The sequence below is a fragment of the Aquarana catesbeiana genome, linkage group LG09 (genome assembly GCF_042186555.1).
Source record: "Aquarana catesbeiana isolate 2022-GZ linkage group LG09, ASM4218655v1, whole genome shotgun sequence".
Classification (NCBI taxonomy): Eukaryota; Metazoa; Chordata; class Amphibia; order Anura; family Ranidae; genus Aquarana; species Aquarana catesbeiana.
The window spans coordinates 112,967,702-112,988,492 of NC_133332.1; the positions used below are offsets into that span (position 1 = coordinate 112,967,702).

At 44.5% G+C, this 20,791-nt stretch overlaps 1 protein-coding gene across 2 annotated transcripts in view; it reads left to right on the plus strand.

The window, feature by feature from the left end:
* Nucleotides 1-20,791, plus strand: part of DOCK11 (dedicator of cytokinesis 11) — a 525,243-nt gene that overhangs the window by 460,078 nt on the left and 44,374 nt on the right. For both annotated transcript variants that reach the window (XM_073599152.1, XM_073599153.1), the window contains one exon: nucleotides 19,970-20,180. In XM_073599152.1, the coding sequence (XP_073455253.1) occupies nucleotides 19,970-20,180 (211 nt within the window). The remainder of the gene's footprint in view (nucleotides 1-19,969; nucleotides 20,181-20,791) is intronic.

Genomic DNA, 20,791 nt, shown 5'->3' on the forward strand with positions numbered 1-20,791 from the left:
TGGTTAAAACGCTTTTTTTTTTTTTTTAACACAAAGTTGTCCATTTATACAATATTTCTACCACATAACATGTACATGCCAAAAATGACACCCCAAAATAGATTCTCCTGCTCCTCCTGAGTACGGCGATACCCCATGTGTGAGACTTCCACAGCCTGGCCACATACAGAGGGCGAGTACAGCTGAGCATGGCTCAGCATGGCAGGGTATGGCGGGGTATTGCGGAGTATGGCAGGGTATTGCGGAGTATGACGGGGTATGGCGGAGTATGGCGGGGTATGGCAGGGTATTGCGGAGTATGGCGGGGTATGGCGGAGTATGGCGGGGTATGGCGGGGTATGGCGGAGTATGGCGGGGTATGGCGGAGTATGGCGGGGTATGGCGGAGTATGGCGGGGTATGGCGGAGTATGGCGGAGTATGGCGGGGGCATGGCAGAGTATGGCGGGGGGCATTGCAGAGTATGGCGGGGGCATTGCAGAGTATTGTGGGGGCATTGCAGAGTATTGCACAGCATTGCAGAGTATTGTGGGGGCATTGCAGAGTATTGCACAGCATTGCAGAGTATTGTGGGGGCATTGCAGAGCATTGCACAGCATTGCAGAGTATTGTGGGGGCATTGCAGAGTATTGCACAGCATTGCAGAGTATTGTGAGGGTATTGCAGAGTATTGCACAGCATTGCAGAGTATTGTGGGGGCATTGCAGAGTATTGCAGAGTATTGTGGGGGCATTGCAGAGTATTGCAGAGTATTGTGGGGGTATTGCAGAGTATTGTGGGGGTAATGCAGAGTATTGCACAGCATTGCAGTAGTGAGGGATGGCTGAGCATGGATGGATGGATGGATGGATGTCTCTGTGCAGCGCTGTGGGCACTACACATACAGCCCACAGCGCTGCAGACATCCATCCGTCCCCCTCCCCGCTCACAGTGTACCGATCGGTACACAGGAGGGGAGGAGAGGAACCGGCGTCATCAGATGACGCCGGTCTGTTTACATGTGATCCCGCCGTCATTTGACGGCTCGATCACATGGTAAACGGCCGCGATCAGCGGCCATTTACCGGGATCCGTGATGCGCCGGGTCCCCTGGACCCGGCGGTCACGGATGTGTTCGGGTGCGCGCCCCAGGGGGCGCGCAAGAGGGGAATTCTGGGAGGACGTCATAGTACGTCCACCCAGAGTTATCCAACCGCCCTGCAGCCGTCATTCGGCTATGGGCCGGTTGGTAAGTGGTTAAACACAATTCTTATGAACCTAGGCTAGGGCTGAAACAACTAATCGATTAATCGACAACTAATCGATTATGAAAATAGTTGTCAACTATTTTCATAATCAATGAACCACTTAAGGACCAGCCTTGTTTTGGATTTTAGGTGTTTACATGTTTAAAACAGGTTTTTTTGCTACTTAGAACCCCCAAACATTATATATGGTTTTTCTTCTAACACCCTAGAGAATAAAATACTTTTTTTTGCACCGTATTTGTGCTGTGGTCTTAAAAGCGCACTTTTTTGGGAAAAAATTTACTTTTTTGAATAAAAAAATAAGACAACAGTAAAGTTTGCCCAATTTTTTTTTTATATTGTGAAATATAATGTTACGCCAAGTAACAACATGTCACGCTTGAAAATTGCGCCCGCTCGTGGAATGGCATCAAACTTTTACCCTCAAAAATCTCCATAGATGACATTTAAAAAATTCTACAGGTTGCATATTTTGCAATATAGAGGAGGTCTAGGGCTAGAATTATTGCTCTCGCTCTACTGGTCATGGTGATACCTCACATGTGTGGTTTGACCATCGTTTTCATATGCGGGCGCTACCCGCGTATGCGTTCGCTTCTGCGAGCGAGCTCGTCGGGACGGGGGGTTTTAAAACATTTTTTTTTTATTTTTATTATTTATTTTACATTATTTTATTTATTTTTACACTGTTTTTTTTTTTTTTTTTTTTTAAATTGTGTCACTTTTATTCCTATTACAAGGAATGTAAACATCCCTTGTAATAGACAAAAGCATGACAGGACCTCTTAAATATGAGATCTGGGGTCAAAAAGACCTCAGATCTCATATTTACACTAAAATGCAATAAAAAAAAAAAAAGTCATTTAAAAAAATGACATTTGAAAAAATGTGCTTTTAAGGGGCGTGGACGGAAGTGACATTTTGACGTCGCTTCCGCCCAGCAGTGTCATGGAGACGAGTGGGCGCCATCTTAGCCTCACTCGTCTCCAGGCACAGGACGGACACAGATGCGATCGCCTCCGCCGCTACCGACGGCTAGCTGCTGCCATAACAACGATATCCCCGTTCAAAGTTTGGACGTACATCGTAGTGCGGTGGTCGGTAAGTGGTTAAACGGCCAGCCGATTATTTGGCCTGCATACAGAATGCATTATTTGTTTACATATCAGGAAATACAGTGCAGCACACATACAGCTCAGTACACCATCCATACATGTCAGGAAGTGCCTGAGAACTTGTGAATGTAAATGTGTGAGGAGCAATGCCTCATGGAACATGTGGTCCTGGGCAGGAAGTGAGTGGGTCTAAAAGCAGAAGTTTTTTTACCTTGCTAAAGGGGCACACTATACTATAATTTGCAGCTTGCTATTGGGGCACTCTAAAGGCAGGAGGAGCTAGAGGCATCGGTGGGGGACCCCAGAAGAGAAGAATCAGGGCTGCTCTGTGCAAAACCATTACACAGAGCAGGTAAGTATACCATGTTTGTTTAAAAAAAAATGACTTTAAAGACTGTGCAGGGAAGATCAGCATCTGAACCCAGAGAAGGCGGAGGCCGATAGACTGGAGGTAATAGAAGGCATTACTATTACATTTAAAGTAAACTTTTACATGGAAGCAAGCCACATTACGTGGGAGGAGGGCACATTACGTGGGAGGAGGGCACATTACATGTGCCCCAGTGTGAATGGGGTCTAAATAAAAAATGTGATCTGAGTCTGATGATATTTACCAGATTCACCCTCCAATAGTATATACAGTATATCTCTTCTGTCTGTTATTCTCAGAGTGGATTAGAGATTTTGCTCCCTAATCATATAGTTGATTATTTATATTTACCACTGCATAGAGATTTTGAAGAATAAATTGCCTTTTTTTAAACTTTACATATTAAATTATACACCACACTTTTTTTAAGGTTATTATCCGATTAATTGAAACAATAATCGGCCAACTAAACGATTATGAAAATAATCGTTAGTTGCAGCCCTAACCTGGGCTATAAAGAACCTCTCATTACTCTAGCCTGGGTTCATAGATGAATGCTGCAAAGTTTTTATTGATGTGCGCCAATTGACGTACCCATGATGTCACATAACTGCACTGAAGTTACCTGAGAACGGTATGTATATTGACTACAAAATAAAGGTGGAGGATGCTCCAAGGGGGTCGGAACTGTAAACAGAAAGGGGTGTAGAGGGAACCAAGGTTTCTTTATCTTTAAAATGTTGGCAGGTTGCTTTATTGTAGGGAATAACATGTTGGTCAGCTATTATTGCTCACACAGTTCTCAATGGCCGGAACCTTAAAGCGGAGGTCCACCCAAAAGTGGAACTTCTGCTCATTTGCCTGCTCCCCCCCCCCCCATTTGGCACCTTCGGGGGGAGCGGATACCTGTCTTTTTCACAGGTATCCTGATACCACTTCCGGGAGTCCGAGCCGTGGACATCGGCTCCCTCCTCCTTCCCCTGCCGCCGGGCCAGTAGGAGAGAGGAGCCTCGCGCATGCGCAGTAGGGTTTCCGGTGTGAAGCCGTAAGGTTAAGTGTTCTATTATTAAAAGCCAGCAGCTGCAGTATGTGTAGCTGCTGGCTTTTAATTTTTGCAGTGAAGGGCAGACCTCCGCTCTAAGCTGGATATACACTGCCCACATTATAGTCTTTGACAACACTGACAAGCCCTACCGCTTGACATTCTTCGTTTCAAAAATTGAAAGACCAGGCAGATAATTTTCAGCTGAATAGAGATGGCAGCCAGTCAGCTGTCTGTGGGTGCTGGATGTCAGAAAACAATAGCCTCAGCGGGAGATTTGTCCATCTGTGTTGTTTAGTGTAGATGAACATATGTGTTTGATTTTTTTATTTTTTTTTTTTGCAGCATGCAGGCAATAGTGTATGGCTAGCTTAAAACTACCTGCACATGGCAATGAAAACAAATGTATCTGGGTGTATAATGGGGGACCATTAGCTCTAGTAGTAGATGGGTTTTCTAGTGATTCACTGTAGTCAGGAACTGCGTTTTAAGGGCCTGGTAGCCCATGTTTATTAAAAAGGTAAATAAAAAGTCCAAAACATATAGGGTTTCCCACGCAGGGGTTCTTCTCCAGCAAATACACATAAACAGAAATTGCTAGCCCACCTGGCACTCTTTAGCAGTACCTCTGTTCTTTACGCTGGTCACACAGACCACAGGCTTCAGTGTGAATGGCTTTGCTCTAGCGCCCAAAGCTCCGCTCTGGCCTTTGTCCATTTATTGACTCTTGCAGACACACATGTGCTCTGGCTGCCACCTGTAGCCTCTGACTCCTTGAGACCTCCTGTCTCTCTTGGGTAGAGATGTCTCCAACTGGGAACCATGAGATATTCCCATACCTTCATTATAAGGAGTGTGCTCACCTGAGCGCACACCCTGCTGGTACTCCACAAAACCTGGACACAGGATTGGAGATTCTGTCCCACCCAAAACACTATGGAATCTCCCAAGTACGGAGCCCCATCCAGGTATGCCAAAACCTGAAGAAAACTGCAAAAGCAGTTTTCTCCACTCCAAAGCTACACTCTGTAGTCCTGCACTAAGCCAATGTGCACACTCTGTGTCCCTTAAATCACCAATTTTCCAGCGACAGCATCTCATACTGTCACACTGTGTTATAAATAGAATGTTACAGAGACCTGGATTTATTTGTAAGAATTGGACTGTAATGTGGTTGTACAGTATAGACAAATGCACACCTTAGATGTGCTACTGTATGTCCATGTGTCTGTCTATGTGTATATGTCCATGGTACAAATTCATACATTGATCAGTCATTAACCCATATATAAACCTAAGCATTTTGTATTGTTGGTAACAAGCAAAAACATATTCATCTAACCAGCAGAAGGAAATATCTGGGAGATCACAGAGATTATTGCATATAGATGTAAGTGGCATGTTTTTGTGGTTCAAGGCCGAGTACATTTGGTATAGTTGTACTTTCCCTGAAGTGTTTTTACCTGGTAACTTAAAGCACACTCATTTCTGCATGGAAGATGATGAGTCTCAAGTGGGCAATCATTTCAAGGGGGGACGAACCTTTCCGGTAACTTTTACTGTCATTCACCGCAGAGAGTGTGACAGTGCTTAACCCTTAATGAACCAGAGCCATTTTCATTTTTTTATCCACAGATTCAGCAATAAATTTGTCATTGCTTGGGCATTACTTGGTGTTACATACTGCATATTGGAGAACTTTATTGCAACAAACTAGCTACCGTTACTGGTACTGCCTTCTAAAAGTGATATATGTAAGTGAAGAATATAAACAACTTTGGCTAGTAATTAAAGCAGTATTAAACCCAAAAGTAAATATTTATGATATTGCAGCTTACCAATTCTTAGATGTGATGGCTGCATTAGTTTCCTTGTTTAGGCTTTCTTTCTTCTATTTTCAGCTGGTGATCCAGCCTTTAAGTCTGTTGTTTTTTAGCAGAATAAGCTCTCTTGCAGATTTATCAGTTACGTGGATGAGATGAATCATTTAGCACCGGCAGGGGTGCCTTCAATGATCCATTTATATTTATTTAAGTAAATCCTTTATCACAAGGGAATACAATGTTTGCTGTAACTGATTATAAAGTATTAGCTGGAGTTTGGCTTCAATTTGTTACTGTATGTAGCCAGGTGCTGGATTACAGAAACATGGAGAAGGAGGCATTTTCCACTTTACATTCAGTTTACTTTCACTTTATCCTGAATCTAGTGTTGCACTCTCTTCCAGTCAGCAGAGGAAGAACTATAGCCCGAAAAGCCTAATGACTTCTAAGCAGAATGCTGAGGATCATGGGAAATGTAGTCTGAAACCTGAAACATCAATCATAGAATGGGACTTATGGACCTTTACAATACAGTTCCCATAGGACATTGAGGAGGAAGGGGAGTGGTGGAGCAGCATTTACCAGACTGCACGGGAAACCTTCCACTTTGAAGTGTGGGCTATGAGATGTGCACATCGACCCTCGTGCACACAGATCATCTACGGGGCGAGTGACCAGAGCTAGAGACTGAAACTTGGGGGGACGGAGACATCTGGGGCAGTGCATCACAGACCACAACGATCATAAATACACCGTTGCCACAGGGAAAACGGAGCATCTTTTTACCCTCTACTTCCCACCACTTCTCACCAGAGGCATTCTGTGGAGAGACTGAGAGAGCCCCCTTTTATAGCTGCACCACAGGATCTGGTGAGAGAGCTCACTGCCCATTGTTCACAGCTGCACCAGCAGGAAATGGTGAGGGCTCACTGCCCATTGTTCATAGCTACACCACAGGGACTGGTGAGGGCTCACTGCCCATTGTTCATAGCTACACCACAGGGACTGGTGAGGGCTCACTGCCCATTGTTCACAGCTGCATCACAGGGACTGGTGAGGGTTCACTGCCCATTGTTCACAGTTGCATCAGCAGGGACTGGTGAGGGCTCACTGCCCCTTGTTCATAGCTGCACCACAGGGACTAGTGAGGGCTCACTGCCCATTGTTCACAGCTGCATCACAGGGACTGGTGTGGGCTCACTGCCTATTGTTCACAGCTGCATCACAGGGACTGGTGAGGGCTCACTGCCCATTGTTCATAGCTGCATCACAGGGACTGGTGAGGGCTCACTGCCCCTTGTTCATAGCTGCACCACAGGGACTGGTGAGGGCTCACTGCCCATTGTTCACAGCTGCACCACAGGGACTGGTGAGGGCTCACTGCCCATTGTTCACAGCTGCATCACAGGGACTGGTGAGGGCTCACTGCCCATTGTTCATAGCTGCACCACAGGGACTGGTGAGGGCTCACTGCCCATTGTTCACAGCTGCATCACAGGGACTGGTGAGGGCTCACTGCCCCTTGTTCATAGCTGCACCACAGGGACTGGTGAGGGCTCACTGCCCATTGTTCACAGCTGCGTCACAGGGACTGGTGAGGGCTCACTGCCCATTGTTCATAGCTGCATCACAGGGACTGGTGAGCGTTCACTGCCCATTGTTCACAGCTGCATCACAGGGACTGGTGAGGGCTCACTGCCCATTGTTCATAGCTGCATCAGCAGGGACTGGTGAGGGCTCACTGCCCCTTGTTCATAGCTGCACCACAGGGACTAGTGAGGGCTCACTGCCCCTTGTTCATAGCTGCATCACAGGGACTGGTGAGGGTTCACTGCCAATTGTTCATAGCTGCACCACAGGGACTGGCGAGGGGGCTCACTGCACATTGATCAAAGCTGCACCACAGGGACTGGCGAGTGGGCTCACTGCCCATTGTTCACAGCTGATTGGTGAGAGGGCTCATTGCCCATTGTTCACACTGCTAGTAGAGATTGAGTTACTGGAGGCAGGACAATAAGTATACTGCACCTATGAGGGGACGAGAAATGCTGCACACCACTAGCTCAACAGGTGAAAAGAAACGTGAACTTCCTCTGCCTTAAGCTCTCCCTGAGCCCCTGTACTCATGCATTTTGCCCCGCCATTAGGGCTTAATCATAGAGATAAAGGAGTGGAGCAAGGCAATTCCATTTATACATCATCAACCGCTCATAAAGCATAAGAATAATTGTGCAAGCAACCCATGGAAATTTTTTTTAAGAGATACTGTAGCTGCTTCCCGACAATCATGTAACCAGATTAGAACAAATTTTTAAAAATATATAAAAAAAAAAATAATAATAATTATATAATCCACTAAATATGTATCACAATTGACTGCAAGATTGCATGAGGTTTGCTGTTTGGGAGTTGAGACAGCTAATCCAAAAATAATTAAGTACAAAAAAAAAGAAAAACTTTGTGCTTTATTAGCAAGCTAAAGAAACAAAATGAAGTGGCTGTAAAAGATAAAGGGGAAATACCCTGCGTCAATTTTTTTTTTTAGTTATAAAAACAGACGTGTATAAAGAGACCCACTCATTGTTATCACTTTCAAGGAGGCACCGTAGAGGATGGCAAAGAAGAAAAAATACATCTTTTTAAATTTTCATAGGAAAAAAATGCTTTACTCTTGGTAGTTCTCTCTGCCTCTCTATTTCTGCTCTTCTTGTTAAAGGAGGGGATTGTGCAATAGTATTGAAACCTTGCAGTGTTAGATCCCTATAAATTACCCATGTCTTCTGTGAATAATGCACCATTTCAAAAATGAAAAATAAAGGTAAACAGAGGATATAACATAGTTTATAAATAAATGGACTTGTGTATAATATTTAACTTTAAGCAGGGAAACCACTAGGCTAATAGGCTGTAAGGCTAAATTTAAAGGACTGAAAAAAATGGTCAGATGAAAAAATGTTATATGGTAGATGGCCAAATTTAAGTAATGTTAAAACAAGAGTAGAAATGATGATGTGATGAGATAAAATATTTTGGAAAAGTAAATAGTTGGGGAAGGTGAAAAAGATTGTCAAGAAAAAGAGGTAATGGGTCTGAGCATAATAGGCTTACTGGGCACTTAAACCCCCTTCCTGCCCAGGCCAGTTTTCAGCTTTCAGCGCTGTCACTCTTTGAATGACAGTTGCGCGGTCATGCAACACTGTACCCAAATTACATTTTTATCATTTTTTCCCACAAGTAGAGCTTTCTTTTGGTGGTATTTAATCACTGTTGGGTTTTTTTGCTAAAAAAAAAAAAAACGAAAAAAAGACCAAAAATTTTCAAAAAGGAAACAGTTTTATAGTTTGTTATTACATTTTGCAAACAGGTAATTTTTCTCCTTCATTGGTGTGCGCTGATGAGGCAGCACTGATGGGACTGATAGGTGGCACAGGTGGGCACGGATAGGTAGCAATGATGGGCACTGAGAGGTGACACTGATGGGTGGCACTAATGGGTGGCACTGAAGGACATTGATAGGTGGCACTGATGGGCACTGGTAGGTGACACTGATAGGTGGCACTGATGATGAGGCACTGATGGGCACTGTTAGGCATTGATAGGTGGCACTGGTAGGTGGCACTGGTTGGCACTGATTGGTGGCACTGATATGCATTGGCAGGTGGCACTGGTGGGCACTGGCAAGCAGCACTAATGGGCACAAATGAGGCGGCAGTGGCTCTTACTGTTCGGGACCGCTGTCCCTTTGACAGAAGCTGATCATCGCCTTTTTTTTCTCCTCACGCTGTCAGTGTAAGCAGAAAAAAAGCCGATTTGCCAATCTTTTGTTTACATCACGTGATCAGCTGACAGCTGATCATGTGGTAAGGGGTGTCGGGATCTGTGATCGGCCGAGTCTCATTGACTTCCTGATCACAGAGCGCACCGGCAGCTCATGCACTGGAGGACGTCTATTGACGCCCTCCCAGCAATTAAGGCCTACGTTGTAGCTGTTATTCGGCTTTAGTGCGGGTGGGAAGTGGTTAATTGAACAAGCTGAAGTTAGAAGCTAATTGTCTACCATACACAGCTGCACCAGATTCAGAGTGCTTTCCCCCCAAGGTACATTGGTGTAATGGTCATGGGGAAGAATCCCTCCTTACAGATGGCCAAAAAGATCATTGCTACTCATCTGAGAAGCATAAATTGCTTATTGCTCAGGAAACCCCTAGCAATCACTGGAGGAACCCTATAATTCCATGGAACCCTGGTTGAGAAAGGCTGAACTAGACTTAAGCTTTAACCATCCCCTTCCAAAACATTTAATTCTCTCCCCCCTACACTTAACCCACTCTATAGTTTTAGTAAATCAATCCCAATGTGTCAGTGATAAAGATCACAAGTTCATCTTCTAATTAGTATAGAAAAACGTTGTACTGATACACGCCTTTGTTTTTATAACAAATTTTTTATTTTGACGCTGGGCGTTTCCCTTCCGCTTTTTACAGCGACTTCATTTCATTTCTTTAGCTTTCTAATAAAGCACATTTTTATTTTTTATTTATTTACTTGTATATATTTAAAAATCTGTCATCATAATCTAGTCACATCTGTGTCGGGAGGCAGCTAGCGCTTTACGGTATAACTAAAGGCAAAACTTTTTTTTTTTTAGTTTTGGATAGTGGACAAAGATTAGAACCCATGTCAATTTTTATTGCTGTCTTTGTCCCAGTTAAGGAGCTTCACCCTGTTTATTTGCCCTGTTTACCATTATCCTTGAAATGGTAAGTCAACGAAAATCACAAATTTTGGGTTGTCCCCAGAAAAGTAATAGAAGGGAAATCTTCCAATAGGGACACTAGTTCTGGTGACCTGGGGGTCCCCAAAGAATTCCCTTAATTTGCAGGGATTTCCTGTTTGGCTATGGGACAAAAAGTGAAGGGAAATCTCAGCAATGGACACAGAGGGTGTAAAAAAAAAAAAAAAAAAAATCTATAACCCTCCCTTGCTCTATCCAAAATGAAAAAAAAGTTTTGCCTATAGTTCCACTTTAAAAATGTTTCCAGCATAATTTCCATATGTTGCTTGCACAATTATTTTTATGCTTTACGAACAGCTGAAGATGTATAAATAGAATTGTTTTTCTCTACTCCTTCATCTTTATGGTTAAGCCCCAATGGGTGGGGCGAAATGTATCAGAGATGGGGCTCAGGAGAAGCTCAAGGCAGAGGCCATTCACATTTCTTTTCACCTGTTGAGCTAGTAGTGTGTGGCATCTCTAACCCCCTCATACTTCCCTGCTTTCTGGCTAAGGCATAATACAGTCTGGTCCCTTATATTTCTGTGAGACACTGGATCCACCAGAGAAGCTCGAGCAGCACAATAACTGGTATAGGTTATAGTGACCATATTTGCACCTATACCATATCGTTACTGCATATTTACCTGATGTATGCCAGTTTACTAAACTATAATTTAATGCACCAACACTTCTTAAAGGGCCCCAACAATAGCCAACAGAAGAACAACATAAAGGCCTGACCCTCCCGTAAAACCATCCTGCAAGTCTCCTTTGTTTCCTTCTTCCATTTCCTTCATTTCTATGGACATTGCACATCCAGTCGGTCTAGGCCTAGCATAGTCAATCAATGCATTTTGCTGCTTCTCAAAGCACATCCTTGCTCATTGTACTCTTGTGGCGAATCACTGTTTAACATAATGAATGTCAGATGCCTTGTGTGCAATGTGGTGGCGGTGTGTAATTAGACTAAACAGAATTACCATTCCTTTGGTATACAGTTTGATCTAGAGCCATTCCTACAAGATTACAATGTTTGTTTCTCTAACATATTTTATATGCTGGGAACAGTTATTTTTAGTGTTTAATGATATTTATGTTTAGGAAGCAAAAAATATTTTGTCTGCTTCTATAAATCAGTTGTTCGTATATCATGGGTTTTTTTTTGTTTTTTTTTAATTAACCACTTGACTCCCTGGGCCCTTTTCCCGCTAAATCCTATTTGAGCCCCGGAGTGTTTTTTTTTTTTCATTTTGGTGATCTCTTGGTTCAACCCATTTTTTTTTCTCAGAAAAAAAGATTATTAAATAACAAAAGTTACAATCATGTCATAAATTCCAGTTTCAACAAATCACGGTATACATGCAATTTCTCTTATCATCTCTACACCTCAGCCTAGGTCGTGGTAGCTTCAACATGCAATTTTTCACCCAACATCCTATATGACCTGCTGTGCTGGCCATCTTCTATCAGTGAAACCTGGTGTTAATCCTCCCGCGGTTGACTCAACACAGTAGCCTGTCAAGTATGAGGTTCACCGGGTATAGGCCCGGGGAGTTCAACCAGGGTGACCACTGCGCTTCAAATTTCGTCTAGGATGCCCAGGATGCATGGTCTGAGGTCAGTCAGAATGGTAACTGAGAAGGCTTTGTTGATGGTATTTAGGACCCCTGTTCAATATAGGTGGAGCTTGGGGCAGCGCCACAGCATATGGATTAAGTCTCCATGGTCTCTCGCACACCTTGGACAATCGAAGTTTGATCTCACCCCCATCCTAGCCAGCCTGGCAGGCAGATAGTGTACCCTCAGGATGATGTACAACTGTGACAGGTGCTGTGCTACATTGAGGGACAATGTGTACCCTCAGGATGATGTACAACTGTGACATTTGTACCGCCTGAAGCACCTCCTCCCACTGTTCCCCCTTGAGGGCACCCACATCATTCTCCCACTTGGTCACCGTCCTTAAAAGAAACCCTGTCAGGAATACCCCGTGTAACAGTTAGAGATAAAGCCTCTAAAACTGATCACCTCCTCCATTTAGTGAAATATGGAGGTCGGGGATAGAATCCACGGAGTCTCGCTGGATTGAGCCCTGATATTGTGTTACAACTAGAGATAGTAAAAGTGCATAGTCTGTGGGAGCCGAAATCTCTGCTGCAGATCAGGAAAGGTGCTCAATTTGCCTGCCGTAAAAATGGGGCGCAGGTGTGTGACTCCATGTTTCCTCCACCGAGCCCCATATGTCAGTGATTGCAGTTCTGGGTAGTACCCATTGTCCCATATTGGGCTGTATTTAGTAAAACCATCCACTGCCTGCAACTGTCTGGTCTTGTTCCATATTTTCTGGGCTAGAGCAAATGTAGGGAATCTTATTAGATTTTGCATAGGCCACAGCTTCCAAACCCTCTGCTATTATTTGGAACCCCCATTACATGGCACATGAGGGCTTTGATGGGGTCTGTTGCAGGGTGGCCCTCCACCTCCCCATCCAGCGGGGTCAGGGCTCGGGCCACATGCTGTAGCTGGGCAGCTATATAATAAAGCCACGGGTTGGGCAAAGCCAGACCTCCCGTGTCTTTAGGTTTCTGCAGTTGTTCCAGCTTGACACTGGGGGGGGGTGGTTTGTCCTGCCACAGGAAGGACCTAAAAATAGGGTTCATTATGCAAAATATTCTAAGAAGGATCACCATGCGGGTGTTATGTAGTATATAGAGGAGCTGAGGCATGAAAATCATTTTTATAAGGTTTACTCTTCCCACCAGGGACATTTTTAGTCTCGACCACACTTTTATTCGGGCACGAATATGACCCAACAGGGGTGACAGATTGAGGGGCATACATTCTCGTATTTCCGGGGTGACTTGTAATCCTTAATATTTAAAACTTGGTTACTGGTATTTGGAGTGCCGCGGGGCCCTGGCCATCAGGTTCTGTATCTAGTAACATTAGTGATGATTTAGAGCAATTGATCACCAAGTCGGAGTACGTTCCGAATTGTACTATGATCGACATCACTGCTCTCAAGGAGTCAGAAGTGTTTCCCAATAACAACATGGTGTCATCTGCGTATAACATGATTTTTTCATGCAGCTCCCCATACTTGAAGCCTTAGACCTGTGGATTAGACCTGATCAGGGTGGCCATTGGCTCGATCGCAACCGCAAACAAGAGCGGAGACAAAGGGCAGCCCTGTCAGGCCCCCCTGTGGAGTCTGAAGGGTAGGGAGATGTGGCCGCCTCTTATAACCGCCTGTGGGGAGCTACAAAGTAGTCTGACCCAGGACAGAAACCCAGGACTATTAATCTGAACTTGTCCATAACTGTCCAGAGGTATTGCCACTCTATGCTGTTGAAAGCCTTGTGGGCATCCAATGACAGCAGTGTCCTGTCTCCCGTATTATCTGACGGGGCTTGGAGATTAAGAAAAAGTCTGCGGAGATTTATGGCAGTGGATTTTTGGGGGATAAATCCGGATTGATCTGGGTGAATGATGGAGGAGATATCCTTATTGAGTCTAAGGGCCAGTAACTTGGCTAGGATTTTAATATCGCTTTGCAAAAGTGATATTGACCTATATGATCCCGGGTCCAAAGGATCCTTACCCGGCTTCAATATAAGTACAATATTTTGCTATAGTCATGGACTCAGATAAACTCTGACTGGCCCTGGCCAAGTTGAGCACTCTAAGGAGATGGGGTAAAATGGATTCTCCATATTGTTTGTATAGTTCGGTCGGGAGGCCATCGTCCCCTGGGGCTTTAGAGTTAGGTGAGAGGCCAGTCGCCTTCTGCAGGTCCTCTATGGTAATAGGGGCATTTTTTGGGATGCAGAGAGGCAAGGCAGTTCTACGGTCTGCAAATAAGTCCACAACTCTGCCTCCGTGTATCCCGCTCTGGACTGGTAGAGATCTGTGTAATACTCCACCAGCTCCTGCATTATTAGGGTAGGAGTGTTCACCATCTTCCCCTGTTTGGTGCGGCGAGCGCCATTTGAGGGAAAAGTCTGGGAAGACTTCACAATCTTTGCTAGTAGGTGGCCTGTCTGTTCCCCTTCCTCATAGAAAGCAAGCCTGTTGAAAAATCTATTTTTTTCAGCTGCTGACCTGGTAATCTGAACAACCGCCTCCTGCGCCGCTAGCCAGGACTCTGTTTGATTTACTAGGACTATCAACAAGCCTCGTCTCAAGCTGGCGCACCAGGTGTTCCACCTGCTTCTTCTGTGCCCTCATTTTGGATCTTAAGTTTGTAACTGCCGTAATGAGAGTACCTCTCAGTAACGCCTTAAAAGGCATCCCAGGCGGTATTAGGATAAGGGTAGTCCGCATGGAGCTCCCAGAATTCCCTAATTGCCTCTGGTAGGCCATCGTGGGAGGGGAGTAGGTTTAACCAAAAGGCATTGAGTTTCCAGGGGGCCCTCAACAGGGTCGTGTCAGGCTTAGAAATCAGGTGGATGAGGAGGGGGGAGTGGTCGGAGATGCCCTGACAAGGTATTGAATGTCATGTAGAAAGCGGGACATTTGGGCTGTGCATAGGCACAGATCTATTCTGGAGAGGGATAGGTGCATCTTTAATAAACAGGAGAACTGTTTTTGCAGCGGATTATGGTCCAACCATCCCACTTCCTCTGCAAACTTCCGCAATGCCATTCAGGGCAACTTTGCGGCCATTCACCGGAGGGGGATGCTTGTCTAGGATGGGGTCCATGTAACAGTTAAGGTCCCCCACAATAATCAGTGGTAGGTCAGGGTGGCTTAACTGGAAGGCCAGTAGGGTTCTCAATGCCTCTGAGTTATAGGGGGGTTGGATATATAAAGCAACCATAATACATTTCAGTTGGTGCACGTTACATAGCAGGATACCATCTCCCTTCAGTATCAATTTATCATATATTTGGAAGTCCACTGAGCGGTACACTAGTATGCTCACCCCCCTGGAATAGGAGGTGTGCGTAGAGTGGGACCCCCATCCCACCCATGCAAAATTAACACAGGACTACAGTCTCTGGAACCAAATGAGTCTCCTCGAGGTAATAAATAGCCAGAGCGTGCTTCCTGAGGACTGTGGACACCATGGTGCGTTTGAGTGGGTCCTGGAGACCTCTAATGTTCCAGGACAGCATGGGGACAGTGTTCATCGGTAGATATAAAGTCATCTATGAAAGGGTAAGGGGAGCCCCCAGGCCTTTCGTACCTGGGTGCTACATATTCTTGAATGGCCTCTGGGAGGTTATCAGCATATTGGTCATCGGCATGCACAGTTCTGCGGTATAGGCATGATGGGTGAAGGTGAGGTAAATAGTTCTGCAAACATGACAGTGGATCCGTTAACAGGAGTAGTTGACAAACAACTTTAGAGTCATCACCACATGCGTGACTGGAAAAACATTTGCCTGCCAGCAATTTCTGATTCAATCGGGCTGCATGAACTACATAGGAAAGTAAAGAGGGAACCCAAATTACAAACTTAGGGTTTCTCCGAGTGGCACAACTGGCACCACTCATGGGGAACCAATTAATGCTTTCCAAATAAAGTTGTAATGGTCGCACAATTCACATTGCTCACAATGCTGGGAGGAAAAATGTGTTGTTGCTCCCAGCCGGACTATCGGCATGAGCAGGAAACAGGGTAAAGGCGAAGAAGTGCGCTTGGCCTCTGGCCATGATGCGAAGTTGCGCCGGGAACAGCATGGCGTATGGGGCTTGGAGTAGTTGAAGCCGCTTCTTAACATCGGCGAATATCGCTCTGCGACGCTGCACGTCAGCTGAGTAGTCAGGGTAAAAAGAGATGCGTGCCCCGTTAAAAGTAATGTTGCGCCGTTCCCTTGCTTGGCGAAGTATAATTTCCTTATCCTTATAATTAAGGAGCCTGGCCAGTAGGGTGAGAGGTGGGTGGCCTGGCGGGAGAGGTCTGGATGGCACTCTGTGAGCCCTCTCCACTGAATATAGCGAAGTAAAAACTTCCCTCCCAAAGACCTCCAGCAGCCATTTTTCTACGAATCCTGTAGGGTTCCTGCCCTCCGTCTTCTCCAGTAACTCCACTATGCGCACATTATTTCTCCTCATGCGGTTTTCGAGGTCATCAGATTTGAGCTCATTTGCCCTGGCCAGTCTATCTGTGTTCTGAGTGTCTCTGAGTAGGGGGGCCATTTTATCCTATATGTCACTGATGGGACTCTGCTGCAGTGGTGCGTTCCCTGATCTTTTGGAAGTCATGGCGGATAAAGCCCAGTTCTTCTTCATGCTGTCAAATTGTTCCTGTAACATATGCACAGATAAAACATATGTCAAGGGTGCTCAGAATGTCAGGACCAGGCAGTTAGTGTCTTTATTGGATGGATGAAGTGGTCTTCAAACAACTGATTGGTTCCTTCTTCAAGCCAATCAATCAACCAATGGCTTGAAGAAGGAACCAATCAGTAGTTCCGAAACGCGTTCCATTTTGATGACATATTTCCTGTTTGCGGTCCATGCTGGTTGTTGTCCCCTCCCGCTGACGTCATTTCCGTGCTGACTCAGACAACGCGATTGCTTCACCAGTGTTACTAGAGCCTGGGGTGTTCACCTGCTGGTTATCCTGGGACCTTCTGCTGCTGCATATCTTTATCCCTGGAAAGCTGTGATACACTGGGACCTCCTGATGACGGATCACCTGCCTCATACAGCCATGTTATGCCTCTTCTTATCCTTGATTCTGTAAGTGTTTTTAATCTTGTTTGGGGTTATAAAAAGTTTGAATTGTGCACTTAGAGGCGCCTTTTTTTCTTTTATTTGTAACGTATGCACAGAGGCTGTGTAGTTGTGCATGGCTCTAGCAATGTCAGCCATGGTGGGTTGTATGGACTCCTCCCCCCCCTCCTCTATCTTAGTGTCAGGGGCAGCAGAGTCCAGTGATTCAGCTGGGGCCTGTGAGCTCTGCTCTCCTGCCAGTGCTGCATGCAGTATGGCTGGGGTGGCATCCATGTCATCCTCCCCTCTCTGTCCCGTGTTTCCCCCGCCAGCTTCTGTGTGTAATACCTCATGTTCCTGGGGGGTCTTTCCCAGTCTGTTTGGGGGTTTTAGGAGGCTTACCCACATCTTTTAGCTTGCTAACTCCTCGTAAAGCCCTGCAGAGAGATGAGCCGGCGCTATCTTTGATATCGAGCGGGCCTCCGGTCTCCGTCTATTTGCCAGTCATCATAGGTGCCAGGGTGTCCGGGGGAAAAAACTGGGAGCGTCTGGAGTGGTTCCTACGGTGCAGTGGACGGAAATCCGGCCTTTTTGCCGGCTTAGAGAAGGATCGTGAAGGATCTAGGATGGGAGCTCTGTGAGGCATGTCCTATCACATGCTGCTCTTGGCCACGCCCCCCGGTTCAACCCATTATTACTTTTAGCATTTGTTGTCTACCCTATACTGTATATGTTATGCATTTTTTTGGAGGGGAACAGATAGGGCTTTAATATGGTACGGGATTTGGTACAAATATGTTTCCTTGTTTTGTTATTAGGAATAGTTTAAAAATTTTAAATAAATTGCAGTTTTCTTTCATTTTTACCAAAACAACATTTTATCTTTTTTGAACACATATCTACCCCACAAACTGCTAATTAAAATAATATCACATTAGTGCTTGCCGTGTGTCTGCACAGTGTCATGTTACTCTGAATGACCAAGGGATGAAAACTAACCACGCCAACACAGATCAGCTTCTGTGCCTTGTGTGGTCAATTTAAAACAAGGATGAAAGGTAACTGGCAGGATCAAACAGGTACAGTGCCTTGGAAAAGTATTCATACCCCTTGAAAATTTCCACATTTTGTCATGTTACAACCCAAAAATGTAAATGTATTTTATTGTTATTTTATGTGATAGACCAACACAAAGTGGCACATAATTGTGAAGTGGAAGAAAAATAATGAATGTTTTTTAACATTTTTTTACAAATAAATAAATATGTGAAAATGCAGCGTGCATTTGTATTCAGCCCCAATACTTTGTAGAACCACCTTTCGCTGCAATTTCAGCTGCAAGTCTTTTTGGGTATGTCTCTGCCAGCTTTGCACATCTAGAGAGTGACATTTTTTGCCAATTCTTCTTTGCAAAATAGCTTAAGCTCTGTCAGATTGGATGGACAGCATCTGTGAACCGCATTTTTTCAAGTCTTGCCACAGATTCTCAAATGGATTTAGGTCTGGACATTGACTGGGCCATTCTAACACATGAATATGCTTTGATCTAAGCCATTCCAATATGGCTCTGGCTGTGTGTTTAGGGTCATTATCCTGCTGGAAGGTGAACCTCTGCCCCAGTCTGAAGTCTTCTGCAGACTCCACCAGGTTATCTTCTAAGATTGCCCTGTATTTGGCTCCATCCATCAACTCTGACCAGCTTCCATGTCCCTGCTGAAGAAAAGCATCCCACAACATGATGCTGCCACCACCATGTTTCATGGTGGGGATGGTGTGTACAGGGTGATGTGCAGTGTTAGTTTTCCGCCACACATAGCATCTTGCTTTTAGGCTAATATGTTACATTTTGGTCTAATCTGACCAGAGCACCTTCTTCCATATGTTTTCTGTGTCCCCCACATGGCTTCTTGCAAACTCTACTTCTTATGGCTTTCTTTCAGCAATGGCTTTCTTCTTGCCACTCTTCCTAGAGGTCAGATTTGTGGAGTGCACGACTAATAGTTGTCCTGTGGACAGATTCTCCCACCTGAGCTGTGGATCGCTGCAGCTCCTCCAGAGTTACCATGGGCCTCTTGGCTGCTTTTCTGATTAATGCTCTCCTTGCCCGACCTGTCAATTTAGGTGGACAGCCATGTCTTAGTAGGTTTGCAGTTGCCATACTCTTTCCATTTTGGGATGATGGATTGAACAGTGCTCCGTTAGATGTTAAAAGCTTGGGATATTTTTTTTATAACCTAACCCTGCTTTAAACTTCTCCACAACTTTATTCCTGACTTGTCTGGTGTGTTCCTTGGACATCATGATGCTGTTTGTTCACTAAAGTTCTCTAACAAACCTCTGAGGGCTTCACAGAACAGCTGTATGTATACTGAAATTAAATTACACACAGGTGGACTCTATTTACTAATTAGGTGACTTCTGAAGGCAATTGGTTCCACCAGATTTTAGTTAGGGGTATGAGAGTAAAGGGGGCTAAATGCAAATGCACAACACGCTTTTCAGATATTTGTAAAAAAAAATTGAAAACCATTTATCCTTTTTCTTCCACTTCACTATTATGTGCCACTTTGTGTTGGTCTATCACATAAAATCCCCAAAAAATACATTTACGTTTTTTGGTTGTAACATGAAAAAATGTGGAAAATTTCAAGGGGTATGAATACTTTTTCAAGGCACTGTACTTCAGATGTAAATGAAAATGATAGAGACTATGATTGTTAAAATGCACATATGTGAACACACAAATAGAAAGAAAGAAATATTTAGGGTAACATTTATCATGTAATGAACTGCGAGTTGGATTGTAACTGATTTGTGATTTGATCATTCCAGACCATTTGGCAAATCCATAGTCCAAAGGATTTAACAAGCACTAATTTCCATTTCCACTTATAGATTTAGGTGCCAAGTATCTGCTTTGTTTTATCTCTCTAGGTGAATGTCAAGGATCTGGACCTGAAGGTTGCCCATATTCAGATTACCTATGTAAAGCCTTACTTAGAAGAGCAAGAGCTTTCTGATAGGAAAACCAACTTTGAGAAGAATCACAACATCACCAGATTTGTTTTTGAAACTCCATACACTCTCTCAGGGAAAAAACATGGAACTGTGGAAGAGCAGTGCAAGAAAAGGACTATTTTAACAAGTAAGAACACTTAAGAATGAGCAAATTGCAAGTTAAAGATCGTGCATGCATGCATACTTACAAATCTGTGTTACCTTTTGCATTATCCACATTTCATAGTTTACATATACCATCTTGGCCAGTTTGTTTATCAGCATTAGTGGGAGGTGATACCCCACAGGAAGTTCTCAGTAGGACCATTTTTTTTGCCAGTAACTGGACATGTAATATGGCAGTCCTATCTCCATCCATCATCAGCCACATGTTACTTGTTTTAAAACATGCAGCTGTCAACAACTGGGAAGAATGAACAAAGGACTTTGCATTGGAGTTGCATTGTTTTATGTAGTGATGGTCTTTGCCCCTTAGGGGCATAATGTTATACTAAGAGGGAGGTGTGGATATCCTATGAGAATCCCAGGTCCTGGACTGTGCCTGCACAGCAGCTGGGGGACCATCTTAAAAAGCCACAATACACATACTGTAGTTTTGCAAGTGTGCATCATGCGCCCTTGTTAACTTGGAATGAAAAAAAAAAAAAAGCGAGTTCCCCTTTAAGCAAGAATCTGATGTACTTACTAAAAGTTTGAGCTCATTTCCTTTTCTCCAGTTTATTGATTTGTTCCCAGGGC